General features: G+C 59.0%; 2 gene segments (V, D, J or C); both read left to right on the top strand.

Annotated features, from left to right (window-relative positions):
- The first annotated feature begins 124 nt into the window (after positions 1 to 124).
- Positions 125 to 8,106, top strand: LOC103603863. The segment is given in 7 exon segments: positions 125 to 164; positions 3,834 to 4,124; positions 4,369 to 4,692; positions 4,782 to 5,102; positions 5,191 to 5,523; positions 7,805 to 7,938; positions 8,023 to 8,106. Coding segments are annotated over 7 exon segments (1,527 nt in total).
- A 7,455-nt stretch (positions 8,107 to 15,561) lies between these two features.
- Positions 15,562 to 17,074, top strand: LOC103603862. The segment is given in 3 exon segments: positions 15,562 to 15,904; positions 16,076 to 16,399; positions 16,631 to 17,074. Coding segments are annotated over 3 exon segments (1,062 nt in total).
- Positions 17,075 to 23,984: the final 6,910 nt, after the last annotated feature.

Genomic DNA, 23,984 nt, shown 5'->3' with positions numbered 1-23,984 from the left:
CCCCCCCCCCCCCCCCCCCCCCGGTCCTATTGTCTGGATGTAAAAATAACAATGGTTACTAACAATTCACATCATCGGGAAGCCTATCCAGGGACCCGACAGGTGCCTGCAGACAGGACGGGCCATGCAGGCCACGGCACCTACCAGAGGACCCAGCACTTCAGGTATCCAAGCCCGGGAACCCCAGCAAAGGGGCTGGCTGAAGTGACATTGACGGATGGCTGCCTGGGCCACCGACAAGAGAGAGGACACCTGGACTACCCTCCCAGCATGGAACGAGCCTTATGGTCACTGCATGTCCTTCAGCAGTCCCTTCCCTGCATGGGAACACAGGGAAGCTAGACATAGCCTAAAGCCAACCTGCAGAAGGCAAGAGGCTGCGAACCTCAGATGGGACAAGCTGGGCCGGGTCCAAGGCTAGGGGAGTCAGGGATCACACAGAGGCCCCAGGCTGGACTTAGCTGGGTGAGGATCTGCCTGCAGCAGCCAGAACAGAGACAGCAGACCCAGAGATGGGGATGGCAGTGGGGAGCTGTCTGTGCTGAACTGCACAACAGGCTGGCCTGGGCCTACATCTTCTGGGCTGAGTTGGGCTGAGCTAGGCTGGGCTGGGTGGGGTTGAGCTGGGCTGGACTGGGCTAAATCAGGCTTTACTGAATTTAACTGAGCTGGGCTGAGCAGGGTTAGGCTGAGCTGTGCTGAGCTGAGCTGGGTTGTGCTAGACTAGATAGATCTGGGCTAGGCTTATATTACTGGGCTAAACTGGGCTGGGCTGGGCTAGGCTTAGATTATGGGACTGAACTGGGCTGCGCTGGGCTGGGCTGGACTGGGCTGTGCTGGGCTGGACTGGGCTGAGCTGGGCTGAACTGAGCTAGACTGAGCTGTACAGGCTTAGCTGAACTGGACTGGGTTTAGCTGAGTTGAGGTGAACTGAGCTGAACTGAGCTCAACTGTGCTAGGCTAAGCCGGCCTGAGCTGAGCTGGGAAGGCCTTAGTTAGGCTGAGGTTGGCTTTGCTAAACTCGACTGAGCTGAGCTGAGCTGGTCTGAGCTGAGCTGGCCTGGGAGGGATGGGGCTGAGCTGAGCTGGGCTGGGCTGGACTCAGTTGGGCTGGGCTCAGCTGGGCAGAGATGGGCTAGGCTGAGCTGGACTGAGCTGAGCTAGGCTAGGCTGGGCTGGGCTGGGCTGGGCTGAGCTGGCCTGGGCTGGCCTGGGCTGGACTGAGCTGGGCTGAATCAGGCTTTACTGAATTTAACTGAGCTGGGCTGAGCAGAGTTAGGTTAAGTTGTGCTGGGCTGAGTTGTGCTGGGCTGTGCTGAACTGGACTGGACTGAACTGAGCTGGGCTGGGCTGGGCTAAACTAGACAGCTGAGCTAGCTGAGCTGAGCTGCACTGAGCTGGGCTTAGGTCATGGGGCTGTGCTGGGCTGAGCTGAGCTAAGCTAGGCTTGGTTGGGCTATTATGGACTGAGATAAACTGTGCTGAATTGAGCTGGGCTGAGCTTAGCTGGACTGGGCTATGCTGAGATGAGATGGGATGAACTGGGCTAAGCTGAGCAGGGCTGGTCTTGACTGAGCTAAACCGGGCTGGACTGAGCTGGGTTGGACTGCTCTGAGTTGGACTGAGCTGCACTGGGCTGGGCTGGGCTGAGCTGGTCTGAACTGAGCTAGACTGAGCTGGTCTGAACTGAGCTAGACTGAGCTGTACAGGCTTAGCTGAACTGGACTGGGTTTAGCTGAGTGGAGGTGAACTGAGCTGAACTGAGCTCAACTGTGCTGGGCTAAGCCAGCCTGAGCTGAGCTGGGAAGGCCTTAGTTAGGCTGAGGTTGGCTTTGCTAAACTTGACTGAGCTGAGCTGAGCTGGGCTGAGCTGAGCTGGCCTGGGCTGGGTGGGGCTGAGCTGAGCTGGGCTGGGCTGGGCTCAATTGGGCTGGGCTCAGCTGGGCAGAAATGGGCTAGGCTGAGCTGGACAGAGCTGATCTGGGCTGGGCTGGGCTGGGCTGGGCTGGGGCGGGCTGGGCCGGGTTGGGCCATGTTGGGCCAAGCTGGCTGAACTGGCCTGACTTAGGTGGGCTGAGCTTGGTTGGACTGAGCTGCACTGGGCTGAGCTGGGCTGGACTGGGCTGAGCTGAGGTGGGCTGAGCTGGACTGGGATGGGCTGGGCTGGGCTGGACTGGGATGTGTGGGCTGAACTGGGCTGAGCTGGACTGGGCTGAGCTGAGCTCAGATGAGCTAGGCTGGCTGAGATGAACTGAGTTGGTCTGGGCTGAGTTGGGCTGAGCTGAACTTGGCTGGATTAGGCTGAGCTGTGGTGGGCTGAGCTGGGCTGGCCTGCACTGGGTTGGGCTGGGCTGAGCTGTTCTGGGTTTAACTAGTCTGGGCTGGATTGAACTGAGCTTGGCTGAGCTGGGCTGAACTGAGCTAAGCTGGACTGTACTGAGCTGGGCTAGGCTGGGCTGGGCTGTGCTAAGCTGAGCTACAGTGGGGGGTGAGCTGGGGTGTGCTGAGCTGAGCTGCCTGGGCAGGGCTGAACTGGGCTGGTCTAGGCTGATCTGGGCTAAGTTGGGTTGGGTTGGGCTGAGCTGAGCTGAATTGGACTATGATGAGCCAGCTGGTCTGGGCTTAGCTAAACTGAGCTAAGCTGGGCCAGGCTTGGTTTAATTAGGCTGGGCTGGCTGGGTTGAGCTGAGGTGGGCTAGGATGGGCTGGGCTGGGTTTAACTGGGCTGGGCAGGGCCGAGCTGAGCTGGGCTGGACTAGGCTGGGCTGGGCTTATGGAGCTGGCCATCATCAGACTGGTCCTCTTGACTGGTCTCAGTTGATCTTGGCTGATCTTGGCTGTCCTGATGCAAGGTCATCTAGACTTTGCTCAGGTGGATTGAGCAGGCAGAGTGGAGAAGGGTGTACAGAGTTGGCATAGGCACTGTGAATTTCTGGAGCCTAGAGCAGACTTCAAGACCAAGCTGAGCTGAGCACCACCACCAGGATGGGCTGGGGTCCTGGGGCTCCAAGGCCAGAACATGTATGCAAACCAGAGTGGCCTGGGCACAGTTGCTGTTGCAGGAGGGATAGGTGGCCTCTGATGGTCATCTTTGTCTTTTGTCCATAGGACATCGAGGCCAGGTCTTCCTGTCCTCCCCCAGAGATCAGCATGGGGGCAGAGCACCAGCAAGGCCTGGCCGGTCAGGCCTGGGCTGAGGTGAAGGGGAAGCCATGCCAGAGCACTTGGGAGAGAGAGTAGCTGAACCCAACAGGCTCAGGGTGCAGGTGCCCTAGAGCAGGATGGATAGGCAAATCTGCCCACAGAGAGCCCCACAAAGATTTGGGGTTAGGGGAGAAGACATTATGGTGGTTCCTGGGAGGGCTCTGGGTCCTCAGCCCCCATGGGGTCAATGCTAGGGACAAAAGGGACAGTCTGGTGTTTCCTGGGGGCTCTCTGGGCTGTGACTGTCAGCCTAGGGGAACGGCTAGTGCCTATGCACCTGGAGAGCCCACATTCCAGCCACTCAGGACTGAGTTTGGGTACATCCTGGGAATTCCCCTGTTCCTGAGCCTGGCCTGAGGGTAGTGACTGAGCCACAACTTCCCGGGGGCTGCAGGGGACACATCAGGTGGTATCCTGGGCCTGGGGCTTGTGGGGAAAGAGGTGGATGAGAGAATAAGGAAAGGGCCCAAGATGGGCCTGACCCGCCCAGCCCCCTGGGCTGGAGCAGGGTCTCCAGCACCCTTCCATTCTGTCACAGCCCCCCCCAGAACCCCAGGCCAGTGGCTATCCCAGTAGCTGATGGGGTGACAGTCCTGTGGTCAGCACTGACCTGGGCCCTGTCCCTACAGAGTCCACCCGACCCCCTTCTGTGTATCCCTTGGCTTCCTGCTGCAAAGGCACCACTGCCTCGGTGACTCTGGGCTGCCTGGCCATGGGCTACTTCCCAGAGCCAGTGACCATGACCTGGGATGAAGAAGCCTCCCTGAGCAAGAGCGCTGTGACCTTTCCCTCTGTCACCACCTCCGGCCTCTACATCACCACCAGCCTGGTCACTGCCTCAGGTGCACAGGCCAAGCAGAAGTTCACCTGCAGAGTGGTGCACGCTCCCTCTGCAGCCCACATCAACAAGACCTTCGAAGGTGAGTGGGGGCTGGGCTCGCTGTGGCTACAGCAAGAGAGACTACAGTCAGAGGAGGAGGGACTTCCAGAACGTGCCAGGCTCAGACAAAGAGGGCAGGGGAGAGGGAAGGGGTGGGCTCAAATGCCACATTGCTGGGAATATCCAGTGTGCTTGGGCCCTGAGCTGGGACATGGGCTCCGAGAGGAGGAGGTACGAGGCTCAGGAGGCCAAACAACACTCACGACCCCCACCTCTGCCCCCAGCGTGCTCCGTCACCTTCACCCCGCCCACCGTGAAGCTCTTCCACTCCTCCTGCAACCCCCGCGGGGACTCCCATTCCACCATCCAGCTCCTATGCCTCATTTCTGGCTACACCCCAGGTGAAATCGAGGTCACTTGGCTGGTGGACGGGCAGAACATCACCAACATGTACCCGTACACCACCCAGCCCAAGCTGGAGGGCAAGCTGGCCTCCACCCAAAGTGATCTCAACATCACCCAGGGCCAGTGGGTGTCCGAAAGCACCTACACCTGCCAGGTCGCCTACCGCGGCAGCACCTTTGAGGACAGTGCTCGGAGATGCGTAGGTATAGCCCCCACTCATCCCAACACCCAGAAACTCAGGGGTCACAGGGGAAAGACGGGGAGAGTCTCACGCAGCCCCTCCCGCACACAGATTCCAACCCGCGAGGCGTAAGCATCTATCTGAGCCCACCCAGCCCTCTCGACCTGTATGTCCACAAGTCACCCAAGATCACCTGTCTGGTGGTGGACCTGGCCAGCAAGGAAGGTGTAAGTCTGGTCTGGTCCCGGGACAGTGGGAAGCCCGTGACTGTGGGCCCCCTGGTGACCAAGGATCAGTACAATGGGACAGTCACTGTCACGTCCACATTGCCGGTGGATGCCACAGACTGGACTAGGGGTGAGACCTACCAGTGCAGGGTGTCCCACCCTGACCTGCCCAGGGACATCGTGCAGTCCATCTCCAAGGCCTCCGGTGAGCTACAGACCAGTGGAGGTGGGCGGGCCCTCCTGGGAGGACAGGCAGGAGGCTGGGCCTGGGCTGACCCCACACCTGTCCACAGGCAACCCTGTCTCCCCTGAAGTCTACGTGTTCCTGCCACCTGAGGAGGAGCAGGCGAACAAGCGCAAGGTCACCCTTACGTGCCTGGCCCAGAACTTCTTCCCCGCGGACATCTCTGTGCAGTGGCTGCGAGAGAAGGTGCAGATCCATGGTGACCAGTACAGCACAACGTGGCCCGTCACGGCCAACAGCTCCAGCCCCACTTTCTTCGTCTTCAGCCGCCTGGAGGTGACCTGGGCAGACTGGGAGCAGAACAAAGAATTCACCTGCCGCGTGGTCCACGAGGCACTGCCCGGCAATAGGATCCTCGAGAAACCGGTGTCTAAAAAACCTGGTAAATGATGTCCTCTGGCCTCCCTCCCTTCCAGGGCTCTGTCCAGCTGGGGCAGGGACAGGAGGGTCAGCCAGACCTGTCCACGGTTGTACCAACGCTGGGAAGCCACCCCAATAAACACTCGGTGCCTGCTCAGAGCGCTGGAAGCGCTCATTCTTGGGGGTGGGCAGGGGTGTCTTGGCACAGAGGAAGGGACTCCGCCAGGAGAGGGGAAAGGAGGAGGTGGAGCAGGGCTACGGTGGGGCTCATCTGACCCTGTGCCGGGGGTATTTGTCAACCAGCACATCTGTGGGGTCTCAGCACAGACAGCCCAGGCCCTCCCTACCTCCCCACTGTGGGTCCTGCCCCTCCAAGGAGTCCACAGATCCAGAAGTCAGGGGAGGGGCCGGGGAGAGCCTGCCTGGCCCCCACAGGCACCGCCTCTCCTGGAGGCCTCAGCCTCCGTCTGTCTGGACAGAGCAGCCCCTGCACTCCCAGGTGTGGCTGGACACATAGGCCCTGCCAGGTGGAGACACAGCCTGAGTCAGACCCCCTCACAGACTCACAGGCCCCCAGACAGGCCCCTCAGTCTGTCTCACCTGCCCTCACCTCCATGCACAGGTGGGCAGGGTGGACCCCCAGACCCAGCACAGGGGCCAGAGGGGCCAGGCCACTCACACGCCCATGCTCTCTGACCGCCCACCCCGCCCCTGGGGTCGCGACAGGCCCAGTTGGCACCTGGCTCCCCCATCCTGTTCCCAGCCTCCCTCCATGCTGAAGCGATGCTCAGGAAGGTGCTGGCCCTCGCACACCCTCCCACACTCAGTCACGCCCACTCACGCTGGTGCTCGTTGCACACGGAGCTGAGCACACCCTGCACACACAGCCCCGCAGCGCCCACAGCGTGCCACACCCACAGGCACCCCACGCAGGGTGATGCTCAGCCACAGCCCACGCATGGCGCCCACAGCTGCCCCTTACCCAGCCACTCCCAACCCCTTCCCACGGGTCACTCGTGGGCCACTGGATCTAAGACAGAAACGGAAAAGCATCCCACCCCTGGCTGGGAGCCCAGAGGCCCCCACAAGGCTTCTCCCTGTGGCCCCGGTGTCCCCAGTCTAACCACTCCCTGTCAGCAGCACCCCACAGACAAAAGGACACAGACACAAGCACACATACAAATATACACGGACACACATGGGTGCACAAGGACACACACCCACACCCAAGGCACGGGCTCCATCCCACTCTCCTGACAGCTGCAGCCCGCACAACCCATCCCAGGGCCTGAAGGCTGAGGGGGTGAGAGCTGGGGCCACATCCACCCCCTAGAGCCCCCAAAGCCGTGTGCCCATCTGACACACACCCCTGACCCAGACGCTCCCATCGCACATGAACAACAGTGCACACAACTGAGCACACAGCACCCACCTTATCCACGCAAAAAACACAGACGTCAGGACCCTAAGCACAGCCTGAGCCTGGGGGTGACCAGAGACAGGCAGGCAGCAGCGGGTGCTGGGGAGAAAGGGCCCAGGCCTCAGGGCAGAAGGAACCAGAGTGGCCAGGCCAGGCTGGGGGACGGGGCAAGACCAGAGTAGGGCCAGTAGGCAGCCCTGGAACTCCAGGGCCTGGGCTCAAGTCCACACAGCAAGGGTCAGACCCTCCACACCCATTGCAATGATTCCTTGGCCAGACAAAGCCCATGTCCTGGGTCCTGGGCTCCAGGCTGCAGAGCTCAGACCCTTACCAAGGGCTTGAAGCAGAGCGGCCATCTGCTTGCACTTTGGAGGGGTTCACGGGCTGGTGGAATCAGAGCTGGGCCTGGGCTGAGGGATAGGGCAGCTGCAAGCCCTGCTGTGCACAGGAGAGCTTCTGGGTGGCCCGACCTGGTGCTGCAGGAGGGGATCCACTAACTTGGGGTGAGGTGGGGCCAGGTCTAGAGAGGGGCCCGTGGGGCTGAGTGAGGTGGCCAGCAGTCAGGAGAGAAGCAGTGACAAATGGAGGCAGAGAAATGCGGGGCCAGGGTGAGGGGCAGAGGACGAGGGGTCAGAGAGGTCAGCCTGGCCCTGAGTCCAGGGCAGAGGACCCAGGCTGCTCCTGCACAGTTGCCAGCCGACCTTGGAGGGCTTTAGACCCTCAACCCTCTGGGGCTGGCTAGGGGCTCGGCGCAGTCCCCGAGGGGGCTGGACCGGGAGCTCTGCCACTACAGGCATCAGGGGGGGAGTCTCGAGACCAGCAAGGGGCTCCACAACTACCCCCTGTGGGAGGCTGGGGAGGACTGACTGGACAGTGCCCCCAGAGCTGGACCTCCAGGACCTGTGTGCAGAAGAGGCTTCCAGTGAGGAGCTGGACGGGCCGTGGACCAGCCTCTGCATCTTTGTCGCCCTCTTCCTGCTCAGCGTGAGCTACAGTGCCACCGTCACCCTGGTCAAGGTGGGCAGCAGGGCGGATCCTCGGCGGGGGCCGGGGAAGGCCGGCTGAGCAGGCACAGCCGACCTCACGCACGCCCTCCTCCAGGTGAAGTGGGTCCTGTCGGCCGTGCTGCAGGGGGGCCCACAGGCCTCCCATGACTACGCCAACATCCTCCAGCCAGGTGCCTAGGCCCTGGACCACCGGCGCCCCACGCAGGCCTCGCTTCTGCCTCCACCCCCACCTGAGCCTCCCTGGGGCCGCTGCTCTGCCCTGAGAGGAGGGGAGAAGACGAAACCCCCGAAGTGTCAGAGTTGGGGACCCAGTGAGGCCACCCTGTGCTCTCAACCAGTGCACCTGAGTCTGGAAGTTTCCAGCTCAGCCCCAAGGTTAAAGCACTGATGGGACCCGCCAATCACAGCCCCCATGCCACCTCTACTTTGAGAGAAGCCCCAGGATAGCATTGGCCCCTTCAATGGGGTGACCTGGACTGAGGGTGGGTGCTGACTACCCTGGGCCCATCCCAGGCCTGCAGGCATCAGGCTCACTCCCGTTTGGGCCAAACAACCACCAAAACATAATTAGGGCTCAGAGCCCATGACCCAGCCCCCAGCCCAAGTCCAGCCAGACCCAGCTGCAAGGCCTCACTCTGCAGATGCAGTCTGACCCTTCCACCCCAGGCCCAAGTGCCCTGCACCCCCAGACCCTGTGCCTTGCCCTGCACCTGATTCCCTCTGCCCACCCCCTGCCCAACCCCTGTCCTGGCAAAATGAGGATGCAGAGAAGCCCTCTGGGGTGAGGCCCCTGGGCTGGGCAGAGGGGGTCCCACAGCCAAAGAAGGGGCCTCTGCAGGGACGGCCGTGGCCTAACCCCCACAGCCCCAGTCAGCCTCTCAGTCCTAGCTCTGGCAGTCTTGTTTCCTCTCCTTTGGGTTTCTAAGTAAAGTTCCTTTTCACAAACCCCATGTCTCCTGAGTGTGCTTTGGAGGAGGTGCCTGTGGCCTCCATGGGGGTAGTGGGACGAGGCCCCCTGAGCACATGGCTCGGTCCCTACCCCACCTGTTCCACTGGTCTCCAGCCCAGGCTCACTGCCTCTTCCAAACCTAAAGTAACAGCAACAGTCAAACCCCTGTGAGAAAACCAGCAGGGGCTGATGCCATGGTCAGTACAGGAGGCCCCAGGAACACAGCACATGGTCACCAAGGTGGAGGCCAGCATGGGCCTCTCAGGACCACTAGTCACTGCCCCCATCCATCCACCCTCTGAGCACAGACAGGCCACTCCCTTCCCTGCCCCCCAGCCAGGCAGCACAGATGTCAATGAGCTGAGCTGTGACATGCAAGTGAGCAGGAGCCATCTGAGGGGGGCCACACCATCCTCAGGAAGAAGCCTGATGCATGGGGAGACAGGATGCACAGCCACCAGTGAGATGATGGTAGGCACAGGGCCTCCTCCTCAGGATAAAGAGGCAGCTTCTCTGGTTGGAAAGACTTGCTTACAAGGTCTCTATGAAGCCCAATTAAAAGGTGGGAGAATACATGAACATACATGACAAAGGGCAGGGTTCCCTCATATACAAAGAGTGCTCAGGACCCAATAAAAAGAAAGTTAGGTGAGCAACGGCTCTCTCATGAAAGGAAAAACCCAGTGGCCAATAATATGAAGAAAATGCTTCAACGATTAGAAAAGTTACAATAAGGAGGAGACTAGGGATGGGGGTGGCCCTTCCCAGGCCTGGCTGAGGACATGTGAATTATCAAGACCATTTTTTAGGGTGAATTGGCCAAATGCTTTGTTACCAAAGAATCCATTTGTAGTGACTATGCCATACAGGGAGAGCCTCACCCGGTGCTGGGAGACACACATCACACAGACTCTGAGACAGAACTGGGGTGGGAATAAGCCTGCCGGGCTGGACCACAGCACCTGCCCCTGGGCCCTGTTCTCCTACTAGGGAGGCCAGGCTAGCTCCTGCAGACCTCGGGTCAGCCAGGGCATGGGTGGCAAAGACAGGAGCAATGGCTTCCCATTGGGGATAGAACCCAGGATTGGGGATAGAACTCGGAGGCTGGTCCAGAGATGCTGAAGATTTGGTCTAAATAGAACATCGGAGAGAAGGGGGCTTCTCAGGACACAGCCAAGGCCACAGCCCCTGCCCAGCTCTACACTCATGCACACTCAAAAACACACAGACACACACCAGACTCACACACAGTCTCAGGAAGCTGGGGCCCAAGTCGACCCCACCACCTGCCAGGGTCTCAAGTCTGAATTTCCAACAGCAGAAGGGCCCTTCCAGGCTGAGGCCAGGCACCCTTGTCCCATCTCCTGGACCGGGACCCCCCCGCCGAATACAGAGCTCGGTGTCTTCTTCCTCTGACCCACATCCCAGATCATGAGACACCCACAGACAGACCCCAGAGCAAGGGTCACAAGGGCTCAGCTCGCAGGGCTCCCTGTGTGTCAGGCAACATCACACCTGAGCAAATTCCCTACAGGCCCAGCGGGAAGGTGAGATTGTCACCCTGTTGCAGAGGGGATGAGAGCAGGGGCCGTGGGGACAGGATGGAGGACTGGATCACACCCAGGCAGTCAGACCCGGAGCCCACACTTGGAACAAGAGACCCTGCCTTCCATATGGCTGAGGACACCTCCCCGGAGTCCCTTCTGTCCCTCCTTCTCTTTACTCCTTTATTAATCCACTATAGTGAGTTGAATGGAGGCCCCAAAAGGATACATCCACGTCCTAACTCCTGGAACCTGTGGATGTGACCTTATTTGGGAAAAGGGTCTTTGCAAATATAATCAAGTTGAGAGTCTCCGTTTGAGATCACCCCGGATTGTCCAGGTAGGCCCTAAAGCCAAGGACAAGTGTCTTTATACGAGACAGAAGAGGAGAGGCCATGAGAGGACAGAGGCCAAGACCAGAGTGACCCAATGCTGTGGCGGATTGTCCAGGTAGGCCCTAAAGCCAAGGACAAGTGTCTTTATACAAGACAGAAGAGGAGAGGCCATGAGAGGACAGAGGCCAAGACCAGAGTGACCCAATGCTGTGGACTGAATGTTCCTGGGCACCCTCCTCCACCACCAAAATATTCATGTGTTGAGACCCTAATCCCTAGGTGGTTGTGTTGGGGGTGGGGCTTTGGGGAGGTGATTGGGTCGTGAGGGTGGAGCCACATGAATGGGATCAGGGCCCTCAGGAAAGGGTCCCCAGAGAGCTCCCTCACCCTCTTTCCGCGTGTTGGAACACAGTGAGAAGGCACCGTCTATGAACCAGGAACGGGCACTCGCCAGAACCTGACCCTGGTGCCACCTGATCTTGGATTTCCAGCCTCCAGAACTGTGAGAAATAAGTGTTTGTTGATTAAGTCACCCAGTCTATGGCATTTTTGTTATAGCATCCAGATATGACTAAGACATGCAGCCACAATAGCCCACCTCGATGACGACTGTGGGGCATCCCAGGTTAATGATAAAACCTCCAGAGGTTCCTTGGACCAGGCCAGGGTGTCCCTGCCCAGGACCCCCGACCACCCAGGCTCCCTGCCCTCCCCCTCTCCACCCCCACCTGCCCTGACTGGGCCACACCATCACGCCCAGGGTCCCCCCAACAGCCGCCTCCTGAGTGTCCTGGCCTCACAGCCAGGGGATCTTGAATTCACCCCCACGCTTTCCAAGACCCTGCTGAAGCACATGTGAAGCACCCCAGGCCTCCATCTCCAGCTGATGTGAACCAGGCCTGGCTGTCCCTTGTTGCCCAGACAGGACCACCTCCCAAGGGGGATATAAGGGGTGAGCTGGATCATGGGACCAGGCAAAGGGCTGGACTCCACTTGGGCAGCCTCCGAAGGAGGTGGTAGGAGACCCCATGGTGAGAACGCTGATGACACAAGGCATACCTGCCCACACTGATGCCTGCCCTGTTGTCCCAAATGTCCTCCCCAAGGCTTCCCTTGCTGGGGTCCACCCCGGACGAGCCCCATCCCTCGGAGCCTCTGCCCTTACCAGCCCCTAGAGTCCCCTCTCCATCCCTGTCTCAGCCTCTAATCCTCTAACTCTCTATTTTGGTCCCTCCTTCCCTGCATCTCAGCCCCCAGCCCACCTTGTGGCCAGCCATGTGGAGCCAGGGCCACACCACGGCCCTGGGGTCACATACACGTGGCCCCACCACAGCCAGACCACAGACCAGACATGACGTGGAGGCAAGGGGCCGCGTCTGGCAGGGCAGGAAGTGGGAAAGTGACCCCATCTATGGGCCAAACACACAGTCATGCAGCCCCTCCCCAGCCTGCCCTCAGCATCCAGCCTCACCCCATCTGTGGGCAAACAGCCAGAGTGGAGCAGGGATCTGCTGAGGCTGCACAGCCATCAAGGCAGGGCTGGGACCAGGCCCTCCCCACTACAGCCCTCCTTGGGCAGGTGGGCACATGGCCAAGAGGATGGACCTCCAGTGCAGGTCTGCCTGGCTGAGGGAGGCCTGGCCCCTGTTAGCCGCAGCAGATCCTCCAGCAGCCTTGAGCAGGTGGGTCATGAATCCTCTCCAGGCCTTTGTCTCCTCGCCTACACAGTGAGGAGTCTCAGCCAGCCCCCTCCTGAGCTCTCCTGGGAGCAGAGGATGGAGAACAGGCACCAAGACAAAAGAGGAGAGGGGAAGTGGGGACCACCACAGAGATCAAAGAAACACAGGGCTGGGCTGTGACCAGGTGAGGATAAACTGGGCTATTGTGGGCAGAGACCCCCAACGAGAAGGCTCAGGACATGAGGCCAGGATGGGCAGAGATGAATTGGGATAAACCAAATCTGCTTGAGACACAGCAAGAAGAGCTTTCTGAGCTGGACTGGGCTGAGCTAGACTGAAGTGGGTTAAGCTGGGTTAAACTGGGCTGAGCTGGGCTGATCAGGATTGAGCTTGGTTGGGATGGGCTGGGCTGAGCTGGCCTGTGTTGGCCTGGGCAGGGCTAATCTAGGCTGAACTGAGCAAAAATGGGCTGAGCCTGGCTCAACTGGGCTAAGCTGAGCGGGGCTGGGCTGGGCTGGGCTGGGCTGGGCTGGGCTGAGCTGGGCTGGGCTGAGCTGGCTGAGGTGGGCTTTGCTGGGCTAGGCTCAGCGAGACAGGGCAGTGCTGATCTTGGCTGAACTGGGTTGAGCTGAGATGTGCTGGGCTGAGCTGGGCTTAGCAGGGCTGAGCTGAGCTGGCCTGGGCTGCGTTGGGCTGAGCTGGGCTGGGCTGAACTGAGCTGATGTGAGCTGAGCTGACCTGGGCTGAGCTGGGCTGGGCTGGGCTGGGCTGGGCTGAGCTGAGCTAGGCTTATTTGGCCTGATGTGGACTGAGATAAACTGGGCTGGACTGAGCTGGGTTGGGCAGAGTTGGGCTAAGCTAGGCTGAACCAAACTGGACTTGCCTGAGTTGGGTTGGACTGAGCTGAGCTGATGTGAGCTGAGCTAGGCTAAGTTGGGCTGGGCTAGGCTGGGCTGAGTTTGGCTGATGTGAATTGAGCTGGACTGAGCTGGGATGGGCTGGGCTGAGTTGGGCTGAGCTGGGATGATGTGAGCTCAGCTAGGCTGAACTGGCCTGAGTTGGGCTGAACTGAGCTGAGCTGGGCTGAGCTGGGCTGGGCTGGGCTGAGCTGGGCTGAACTGAGCTGATGTGAGCTGAGCTGAGCTGGGCTGAGCTGAGCTGGGCTGAACTGAGCTGATGTGAGCTGAGCTGAGCTGGGCTGAGCTGAGCTGGCCTGTGTTGGGCTGGACTGAGCTGAGCTGGGCTGAACTGAGCTGATGTGAGCTGAGCTGAGCTGGGCTGAGCTGAGCTGGGCTGGGCTGGGCCGAGCTGAGCTGGGCTGAGCTGGGCTGAACTGAGCTGATGTGAGCTGAGCTGAGCTGAGCAGGGCTGAGCTGGGCTGAGCTGGGCTGGGCTGAGCTGATGTGAGCTGGGCTGATGTGAGCTGGGCTGAGCTGGGCTGAACTGAGCTGATGTGAGCTGGGCTGATGTGAGCTGGGTTGAGCTGGGCTGAACTGAGCTGATGTGAGCTGAGCTGACCTGGGCTGGGCTGGGCTGGGCTGGGCTGGGCTGGGCTGGGCTGAGCTGAGCTGAGCTGGGCTGAGTTGGGTTGTGCTGAGCTGAGCTGGGCCGAGCTGGGCTGAACTGAGCTGAGCTGGGCTGGGCTGAGCTGGGCTGGGCTGATGTGAGCTGGGTTGAGCTGGGCTGAACTGAGCTGATGTGAGCTGAGCTGACCTGGGCTGAGCTGGGCTGGGCTGGGCTGGGCTGGGCTGGGCTGAGCTGAGCTGAGCTGGACTGGGCTGAGTTGGGCTGAGCTGAGCTGAGCTGAGCTGAGCTGAGCTGGGCCGAGCTGGGCTGATCTGAGCTGATGTGAGCTGAGCTGAGCTGGGCTGAGGTGGGCTGGGCTGAGCTGAGCTGAGCTGAGCTGAGCTGGGCTGAGCTGGACTAATGTGAGCTGAGCTGGGCTTAGCTGGGCTGGGCTGGGCTGAGTTGGGCTGAGCTGAGCTGAACTAGGCTTAGTTGGGCTGATCTGTACCGAGATAAACTGTGCTGAATTGAGTTGGGTTGGACTGATCTGAGCTGGATTGAGCTGGACTAGGCTTTGCTGAGTTGGGCTAAACTGAGCTGAACCGAGCTCAATTGTACTGGGCTACACTGGATTGAGTTGAGCTGGGGTGGGCTGAGCCAGGCTAGGCTTGGCAGGGCTGAGTGGGCTGAACTGGACTTAGCTGTGCTGGGCTGAGCTAGGCTGGGCTGAGCTGGGCTGAACTGAGCTGTTCTGAGCTGAGTTGAACTGGGCTGGGCTTAGCTGGACAGAGCTGTGGAGCTTTGCTGGGTTGAGCTGAGCTGTCTGTACTGGGGGGTTAAGTGGGTGCTGAGGTGAGTGGGACTCGGTGGTCTGGTGGTGGATCAATCCCCAGAGCCCTGGGTCCAGCCAGGCAGTCCCCGTGTGTCCTCTGGCACATGAGGGCCGTGCAGCTCAGAGCATCTATGATGCAGTCCTCTCCCTTCACCAGTTGCCCTGAAGGAAATCAAGAATGTGCGAGAAGGCTAAGCTCACCTTGTAGCAGGCCCTGTACTGGCAGGTCATGGCTGAGGACTGCTTTGTATCTTGGCCTCTGGACTTGAGACCCTTGTTGGCCTCAGGGGCCGACCACTGCTTGTTGAGTGGTGGGTGGTTGTAGGAGAACCCAGCAGGGGAAGTGGGAGGTGGGGACACAGACAGGACAGGCCCCTCCTCCCCAGTGTGACCTTCAACACAGCAGAGCCCAGGCAGGCTGAGCTTCAAGCCCAGGCCACTCAGTCCTTTCCTGTGCATCTCCCTCTGGGCCTCCCTGTCATGATCCCCCAAACCCCAGGGGAGAGAGCATGCAGTGCCCACTGCACAGAGTGGGAGCTGAGGCTCAGGGAGCTTCAGGGAACTCGGCTGCTCCATGCAGAGCCGTGTTAATAACCACAGTTCGCTGTCTGGGAGGGGCCTGCACCAGAGGCCCTGTCCACGTGCAAGAACTCTCTCTGAGGAGCATGTTCTAAATCCAGGTTCATGGCATAGGAGCTTTGTGACCCTGGGGCAGTCACAACCCTCTCTGTCCAGGCTCCTCCAGTGTGAAGGAGAAGCAGGCATGGTCCTGTCCTCCTGGGGCTGTCATGAGGACCCACGTTTCACAGTGCATCTTCTGTGTTCCAGAGTCCCCGACCAGCCCCAGTGTCTTCCCGCTGAACGTCAGTAGTGCTGAGTCAGGCGACGAGGTGGTCATCGGCTGCCTGATCCAGGGCTTCTTCCCCTCGGAGCCCCTGAATGTGACCTGGAGCTACAGCGGAGAGGACACAATCGTCACAAACTACCCAGCAGCCCAGGATGCCGATGGGCTATACACCACAGTTAGCCAGCTGACCCTGCCAGCCGCCCAGTGCCCGGACAGTGAGTCCATGACATGCCACGTGGAACACAACTCCAACTATAGCCAGGATGTGATTGTGCCCTGCAAAGGTCAGAGGATGGGCTGGGGGTGGGGTCAGCCCTGGCCTGTGTCCACCACAGGAGCCACAAGAGTGGACTGTAGGGCCAGGCCCCTAGAGGGGCCAAGGCTGGGGGATGGAGGGAAGGAAGGGGCACGCTGACCTGCTCGGGCCTCTCTCTCAGCTTTAGGATCTTGTGGAGAGACTTCTCCAACTCAGTGCGGCAATCCCCGCCTGTCACTGCACCGACCAGCCCTCGAGGACCTGCTCCTGGGCTCAGATGCCAACCTCACATGTACGCTGAGTGGCCTGAAAGATGCCCAGGGCGTCTACTTTACCTGGGAGCCCTCAGAGGGGGCGGCCGCTGTCCAGCAGTCATACAAGCTTGACGCCTGCGGCTGCTACAGCGTGTCCAGCGTCCTGCCCGGCTGCGCGGAGCCCTGGAACCTCGGGCAGACCTTCACATGCACTGGCACCGACCCTGCGTCCAACACCACACTAACCGCCACCATCGCCAAAGCCTCAGGTGGGCCTGGACCCCTCCCTCGGGACACTGCCCAGAACTTTACAGTTTGCAAAGCCCATTCCCAATCCTGCCTCCTCCCTCCAGCTCCTGGGCTTGGTGCTCTGATCCCCACTTGCCAGGGAAACCAAGGCCAGCTGAGTGGGAGTCAGGACACAGCCCCGGGAGCCTAGCAGGCCAGAGGGGCTCTTTCCTCCCCTGCCCAGACCCCTGACCTGACTCTCCACCCTCCAGAGGACACCTATCAGCCCCAGGTCCACCTGCTGCCGCCGCCGTCGGAGGAGCTGGCCCTGAACGAGCTGGTGACGCTGACGTGCCTGGCGCGGGGTTTCAGCCCGAAGGACGTGCTAGTGCGCTGGCTGCACGGCACCGAGGAGCTGCCCCGCGAGGACTACCTGACGTGGGCCCCGAAGCAGGAGCCCAGCCAGGGCGCCACCACCTTTGCCGTGGCCAGCCTGCTGCGCGTGACAGCCGAGGTCTGGAGGAATGGGGACAACTTCTCCTGCCTGGTGGGGCACGAGGCTCTGCCCAAGGCCTTCACCCAGAAGACCATCGACCGCCTGGCGGGTAAACCCAACCACGTCAACGTGTCCGTGGTCTTGTCCGAGGTGGATGGCATCTGCTACTGAGCCACCCGCCGCCCCGCCCCTTGAATAAACTCTGAGCTCGCCCGAAGCAGCCCTGCACTGCTGTCTGTCCATCCCCGGGGCCGGGAGGGGGAAGCCCACCGCCCTGAGCCTCTCAGCCTGTGGCACCGCCACGAGCCTCACGCCGGGTGCTTGGGTGCATGTGCGTGGGCATGGGGGGGAGGCCAAGCTGGAAGAGAAATCTGAGGGTGGTAGGGTCTCCCGGCCTAGGTGAGCACAGCCCAGGGTGTGTCCTAAAGCAGTGGGCCGTGGAAGTTTCCCGAGTGGGAAGGTGACATGGCTGCAGCTGGGGAGGCCAAGGCTGGCCAGGAAAGCACACATGCCATCGTGGGGGTCATGGGCAGGAAGGGGGGAGGAGAGGGGCTGGATTCCAGGGCACCCCCGGAGAAGCGTACCCCAGGCAGGCCCCACATCACCCCCAGCTGGTCAGCCTCAGCCAAACAACACACAGTGCTCAGGCCAGCCCCCAACTTACACAGAAAGGGGGACCCCCATGGGTGCAGCCTGCCCCACCTGCACACCACACCACTCACATGTACACACACACATCTGAGCCTTGCAGGTGCACAGCCTAGACCCAGCTCCAGGAAGGCAAGGGCAGGCCCCTCCCAAATCCACAGTGGGGTCTCCCCAGGCTCTCCTCCTGGCCTCCCTGTGCTTCCAGCTAAGGTGCCAAGTCCACAGACGCCTCCCAGGAAGCCCCTGCTCCCTGCGCGTCCCCCAGGCTCAAGTCTCCCCTACCTTCCTGAGCCCAAGTATGACACAAATCATGGACAGGGTGGGGAGCAGTGGTGGGGAAGAGCCAGAAGCAGGCCAGGAGACAGCTCCCACCCAGGGCCCCCTGCAGGCCTCTGGCTTCTGCTTGGGGCTCACAAGAGCACAAAGAGAACAGTCCCATAACCCCTGTGGGGACACGTGGTACCACGACTCCCACAAGGGGGCAGCGGGGCCCCTGCTCTCGTCTCAGACACCTTCCACCCTCCTCACGGGACCCGGCCTCTGCGCCTCCCTCTGCTCCCAGGGCTGAGGTGGGTGGAAGCCCACGCACACTCTGACCATGGCTCTCCCTTGAGGGTCCAGTCACCAAAGGAGGGCAGGGAGAGCATCGGGCCAGTCGGGGAAGCACAGCCACAGAGTAGTGCTCCAGCCAGCCCTGGGGACCCAAGGCCTGACCAAAGGACGGCTTTCTAAAGAGAGGGGGAGGTGGCAGAATCAGTGGGTGAGGGGCTGACCCCATAGAGGGAGAGTAGGCAGAGAAGTGGAAGGATCATAGGGCACACGGTGGTGGATGGACGGGTGGGTGGGTAGATGGATGGTAGCTCTATGGATGGCTGGGTGGATAGATAACAGCTTTATACATGGATGGATGGATAATGACTCTATGGATGGCTGGGTAGATAGATGGATAACAGCTCTACAGATGGCTGGGTAGGCAGGTGGACGGATGGAATGATGAATGATTGGATATATCAGCATACGACAAGCAGGTCCAACTCCCATTTAACAAGGGAGATCTATGCCCTGGGACGCAGGGGCTGCCTGTGCTGGTGGCCTTCAGCCCTCAGTCACGTCTCCTGGGAAGGCAACAGAGGCCTCTGATCACGTCCATCCAGCCCTTGGCACACTGAACCTCAGATCCAGATCTCTGTCTTGACCCAGATCTCCTGGGGGGTGAGGAGTTCTGCTCCTCTGCAGACCCAAGACCCTGGCCAAGGCCAGCTGGGGCTTGGTGAGGGCTCACTGAGTACACTGAGACCCAGGAGGCCTTGGGCTCTAGCTGTCTTAGAAGCAGCAAAGATAGTGCCCACCCACCTGCCCTGCCCAGTCTCCCACTGAGACCCTCAAAGACAGGGGTCCTGTGGGCATCTCAAGAGCTGCAAGGGTCCCCACCCCTTACCTGGGACCCTGACTCCTCGACCTCCCTGAGCAAGTCTCAGACCTGAGATAGGGACTCCCACTGTGGCTGTCCCCAGACCCCAATGAGGCATGGGAGGGCAGGGCTTGGGCCCAGGTCCCCACCCATGCAGGTCGAGGCCTGACAGGCCCTCAGTGTCTTGCAGGTTGGCTGGAGCCGCTTCCCTGGGTGGTGCTGGACCTGCCACAGGAGAGCCTGGAGGAGGAGGCCCTGGGCGCTGGCCTGTGGCCGACCACCGTCACCCTCCTCACCCTCTTCCTGCTGAGCCTGTTCTACAGCACGGCGCTGACTGTGGCGAGTGTGCGGGGCCCACCTGGCAGCAGAGCAGGAGGCCTCAAGTACTGAGCAGGAGCCGGCATGGTGCAGGTGGGGGGCCAGGAGGGTGTTGATCCAGGCTGGAGGCGCTCTGCTCTGAGGAGTGCATCACCTGATCTCACCACAGGGAGCCCTGCTGTCCTGGGGAGGTGGTCTTTCCACAGACAGGAGGACACGGGCAGGCCTGGGGTCAGGGCATGAGTGTCCCGTGGGTGCAGAACTTCAAGATCCAATTCGGTCTCTATGAGTCAGGCCAGGGTGGGGACTGGGTCACTGGGAGGACATACCCACCTTCACGAGTTCCTCCAGCCCTCACCCCTGTTGTCTTTGCAGGGAGTGTGGAAGGACCTCCTGGAGAAGCCAGCTGTGCGTGCCAGGACTCAGCCTTGACTGAAGCCTCCAACCCACCCCCGATTCCCACACCTTCCTGGAGCAATAAACTGATCCCAAAGGCAAACGTCCTCAGACTCTGGATGAGGGGAGGGGACCCAGGAAGTGGCTGTGGCTTCAGACTGGAAGATGCCTGCCTCACAGTCCATGAGAGTGTTAGGGTGGGCATGGGCCCAGGAGGACCCTAGTCTAGTAACCAAGGCATGACCTGGTCCTGCACAAAGCTAAGATATAGGGATGAATGCCGGGTGTCACCAAGGCAGGTGAAGAGGGAGAGTCCTCCCCAGAACCACACACAGATCACCGATGCTGATCCATGAGTACTGGTCCTGATCACTAGCCCAGCCTTTATCACTGAGTCCTGGTCCTAATCTTTGGGCCCTGCTTCTGATCACTGGTCCCTGGTATTAATAACTGGGGCCTGGTCCTGATCATTGTGTCCTGGACCTGATCACTGAGCCCTGATCCTTATGACTGACCCCTGGTCCTGATCACTGTGTCTCCTGATCACTATGTCCTGGTCCTGATCAGTGTGTCCTGGTCTTGATCACTGTGTCCCGTTCCTGATGATGGTGTCCTGGCCCTGATCAATGTGTCCTGATCCTGGTCACTGTGTCTTGGTCCTGATCACTGTGTCCTGGTCTTGATCACTGTGTCCCAGTCCTGATGATGGTGTCCTGGCCCTGATCAGTGTGTCCTGGTCCTGATCACTGAGCCCTGATCCTTATGACTGAGCCCTGGTCCTGAGCACTGTGTCTCCTTATCACTGAGCCCTGGTCCTGATCACTGAGCCCTGATCCTTATCACTGAGCCCTGGTCCTGATCACTGTGTCCTGGTCCTGATCACAGAGCCCTGATCCTTATCACTGAGCCCTGGTCCTGATCACTGTGTCTCCTGATCACTGTGTCTTTGACCTGATCACTGTGTCCTGGTCCTGATCACTGAGGCCTGGTCCTGATCGGTGTGTCCTGATCCTGGTCACTGTGTCTTAGCTCTGATCACTGAGCCATGGGCCTGATTACTGAGCCCTGGGCCCTATCACCATGTTCTTATCTCATACCCATTTATTCTGACATCTGAGACCTTGTTCTGAGCCTGCCTCACTCTGTCTTGCATGCTGGATTTTGTATCTTTGTTCTGAGACTTGACCCTCATTAGGAAGTGACCTTCAGGGATGCAGGGAGCTCTTTAGGGGTTTCAAGACCCTCTTGGTGCATGCACTGGATGGAACATGAAATAATGACCCCCAAGGCCTTGCTCCACCTTTCCCAGGCCCAGAGGGTGTGTTGGCACCAGGCTGACCTGGTATAGCAAGGACCAGCCCAGGCCCCATGCCTGTGAGAGCTGGACTCTCAGTCCATTGGGGATTGCCAGATCAAGGGTTACTACTGGGGGAGGGGTGACAGCACAGGAGTGGGACAGGAGGAGGGTGGGAGGCAGTGCTGTTTGTATCTTCTTGTTTTTCTCTTTCTTCTGAAGCCTCCTGTGCCCCATCACCTGCCGAAACACCCAAAATAGCCCTATAGAGTGGCTGAGTCATTCCAAACACAGCCCAGCCCAGGTGTCCCAACCAGAGAGCTGCTGTTCTGAGAATCATGCCCCAAAAAACCAAGATCTGGTCAGATGGGCCTGGGGCCTGGGAGAGTTCCTTGGGGGCAGTGAGTTCCCCAAGGCCTGCAGGAGGCCCCAGCCCCCATCAGCCCAGGGTCAGCCAGGGTCTTCCAGGGTCAGCTGAGATCACCCAGGATCAGCCATGGTCAACCACCATCAGGCTCTAGAGAGGCCAAGATCAGCCAGAATCAGGCAAAGGTCAGTCAGGATAAACTCTGGCCAGGGTTTGCCAGAGTCAACCAGGATCTGTCCAGGGTGATCCAGGGTCAGCCAACGTGTAACACGGTCAGTCAGAGTGAGCTGGGACCATGCAGGCTCCTCAGGTTTCCTGAGTGTCTGCCCAGCTCAGGCCAGGCTCTGTCCTTTGCAGAACTCACCAGCTTGCACTCCCATAAGGGCTATGCCCATGACACAGCAGGCCCAGGAGGGACGCTGGCATGGAGCATCTGGCAGTGACCTCAGCCAAGCTGCACACCCTGCACACCTTCCCTCAGCTTCCCCCGGGGCCCCACAGCCAGGGCCACACTGTGAGCACAGCCCTGGGGCTTGATGGCCACCCCTGCAGGGTCCATGAGAGAGAGACACAAACACAGACAGACACAGGAAGGGAGACAGAGACACTGAGACACACAGAGATGGGGATGAGGAGACACAGGCAGCGAGACAGACACGGGTGAGGGAGAGAGACTGAGAGGCAAGAGACAGAAAGACAGGGAGAGACAGAGATGAAAAGCAAAGAAATGGGAGAAGACAGAGACAAGGAGAGACAGAGACAGGAAGAGAAGAGACGGGGACAGGGAGAAAGAGACATGGACACAGCAAGTAGAGAAGAGATTCGCAAAATACCAAACCAAGGCCACCAAGAAACAGTTTCACATCACAGCCCTTGGGCCGTGTAATCTATTTATCAGTATGTCATCTTGTTCCACACATAAATTTTACTTGTACATTTCAGATGCACAGCATGATGTTATAGGATGCATGTCAATAGTAAAGGGTTAGGTTAGGGTCAAACATCCAGCAAGTCACACAGACGCCCTTTTCTGTGTTAGTGGCCAGCACAGCTAAAATCTCCGATTGAGCGTGAATCCCAACACAGCACAGTATTACTTTTTTAATTTTAATTTATCAATACCCCATGTAGTTGATTTTCGTGTCCCTTTACCAATTCCTGCTTTTCTCCCTCCCTCTTACCCCTGCCCCATCGACATCATATCCGTTCACTTGTCTTAACAAGTTCGAGGAATCAAGTTGATTTTCGTGTCCCTTTACCAATTCCTGCTTTTCTCCCTCCCTCTTACCCCTGCCCCATTGACATCATATCCGTTCACTTGTCTTAACAAGTTCGAGGAATCAGCACAATATTTTTACCTCCAGTCCTCGTGTACTGGGTCTCTGCACCTGCTTGTCCTGCGTAGCTGCTACTTGTATCCTGTGACCGACCTCTTGCCATCCCCCACCAACCCCTGCCTACCACCGTATTGTTCTCTCTATACATATATTTGAGTTTTTATTTTTTAGGTACATGAGATTATGCAGTATTTTTCTTTTTGTGTCCGGCTTATCTCACTGAGCATAATGTCCTCCATGCTGTGGGAAACAGCAAGATCTTGCTCTTTTGAGGGCTGAGTAATATTCCACTGTGTACCACACGGGCACTGCAGTTTCTCATGCACACGTCCATCAGGGACACTGAGGCTGTTTCCTCATCTAGGCTGTGGTGACTAAGCTACAGTGAACACGGGAGTGCAGGTGTCTCTATGAGGGATGCACTTCATTTCCTTTGGGTGTTTGCCCAAAAGGGGAAGTGCAGGTCATATGGTCATTCTATTTTAGTTTATTTAGACGCCTCCGTTCTGTTTCCATAATGGCTGTACAGTGTGCAATCTTATATGGGAACACACTTGAGTAGGAATAAACTAAATTTTTAAGGATTAAAGGAAAGCTACAAAATACAGCAATGCACTAACCTGTGCACCTGCCCTCTCCCAGCAAGTCGGATCCCAGCCGCTTCCGTGTAGCTCTGCCCCTGCCAAGGCTGTGCCCCAACCATGTCTGTTCATGGGCTTTATGCACCAAACAGATCAATGCGTGTCCCAAAGCCATAGGAACTCTGATAGGGTTTGTGTGGTTTCGAATGTTATGAAGAGTCACGAATGACCTTGCATGGGATTCGGGCACGTGAGTGGCGTTCTCCTTTGGCTGTTCCTCTGTTATCATGACAGGTAGCAGTGATTTTCCCAGCGTGAGCCGGGCTCCATGGCGTGTGACAGACACATCGTTCACAGACAGCCACGGCGCTTCCACCTACTGACACCCACGCTGAGCAGAAGACGCCTTCAGAGTGGAGAAGTGGAACTTGTAACTTAAACTTAGGCTCAGTCGTTTATAAAGTGATTATCAATAAAAACTTACGAACCAAAAATAAAAAAGAGTGAGAGAAGATTAGAGATGAGAGACACATAGAAAGAGACAGAAAGGGCAGCGACGAGGCCCAGGAGTGCAGGTGCCAGCCCCTCACACTCACTCACACACACTCACAGACGAGCGTCCACACGTCCTCAGTGGTGAACACACACGCACGTGTGCTCCTACACACTCACAACCACAACACTCACACCTGCCCACAAGACACATTCACACACACCCTCCTGACCACACACTGACCTCACATGCACACATGGCATCCACACACACACACACACACAC

Source organism: Galeopterus variegatus, unplaced genomic scaffold (assembly GCF_000696425.1).
Source record: "Galeopterus variegatus unplaced genomic scaffold, G_variegatus-3.0.2 Scaffold4832, whole genome shotgun sequence".
In the NCBI taxonomy this organism is placed as follows: Eukaryota; Metazoa; Chordata; class Mammalia; order Dermoptera; family Cynocephalidae; genus Galeopterus; species Galeopterus variegatus.
This window is presented reverse-complemented; position numbering and strand designations above follow the sequence as displayed.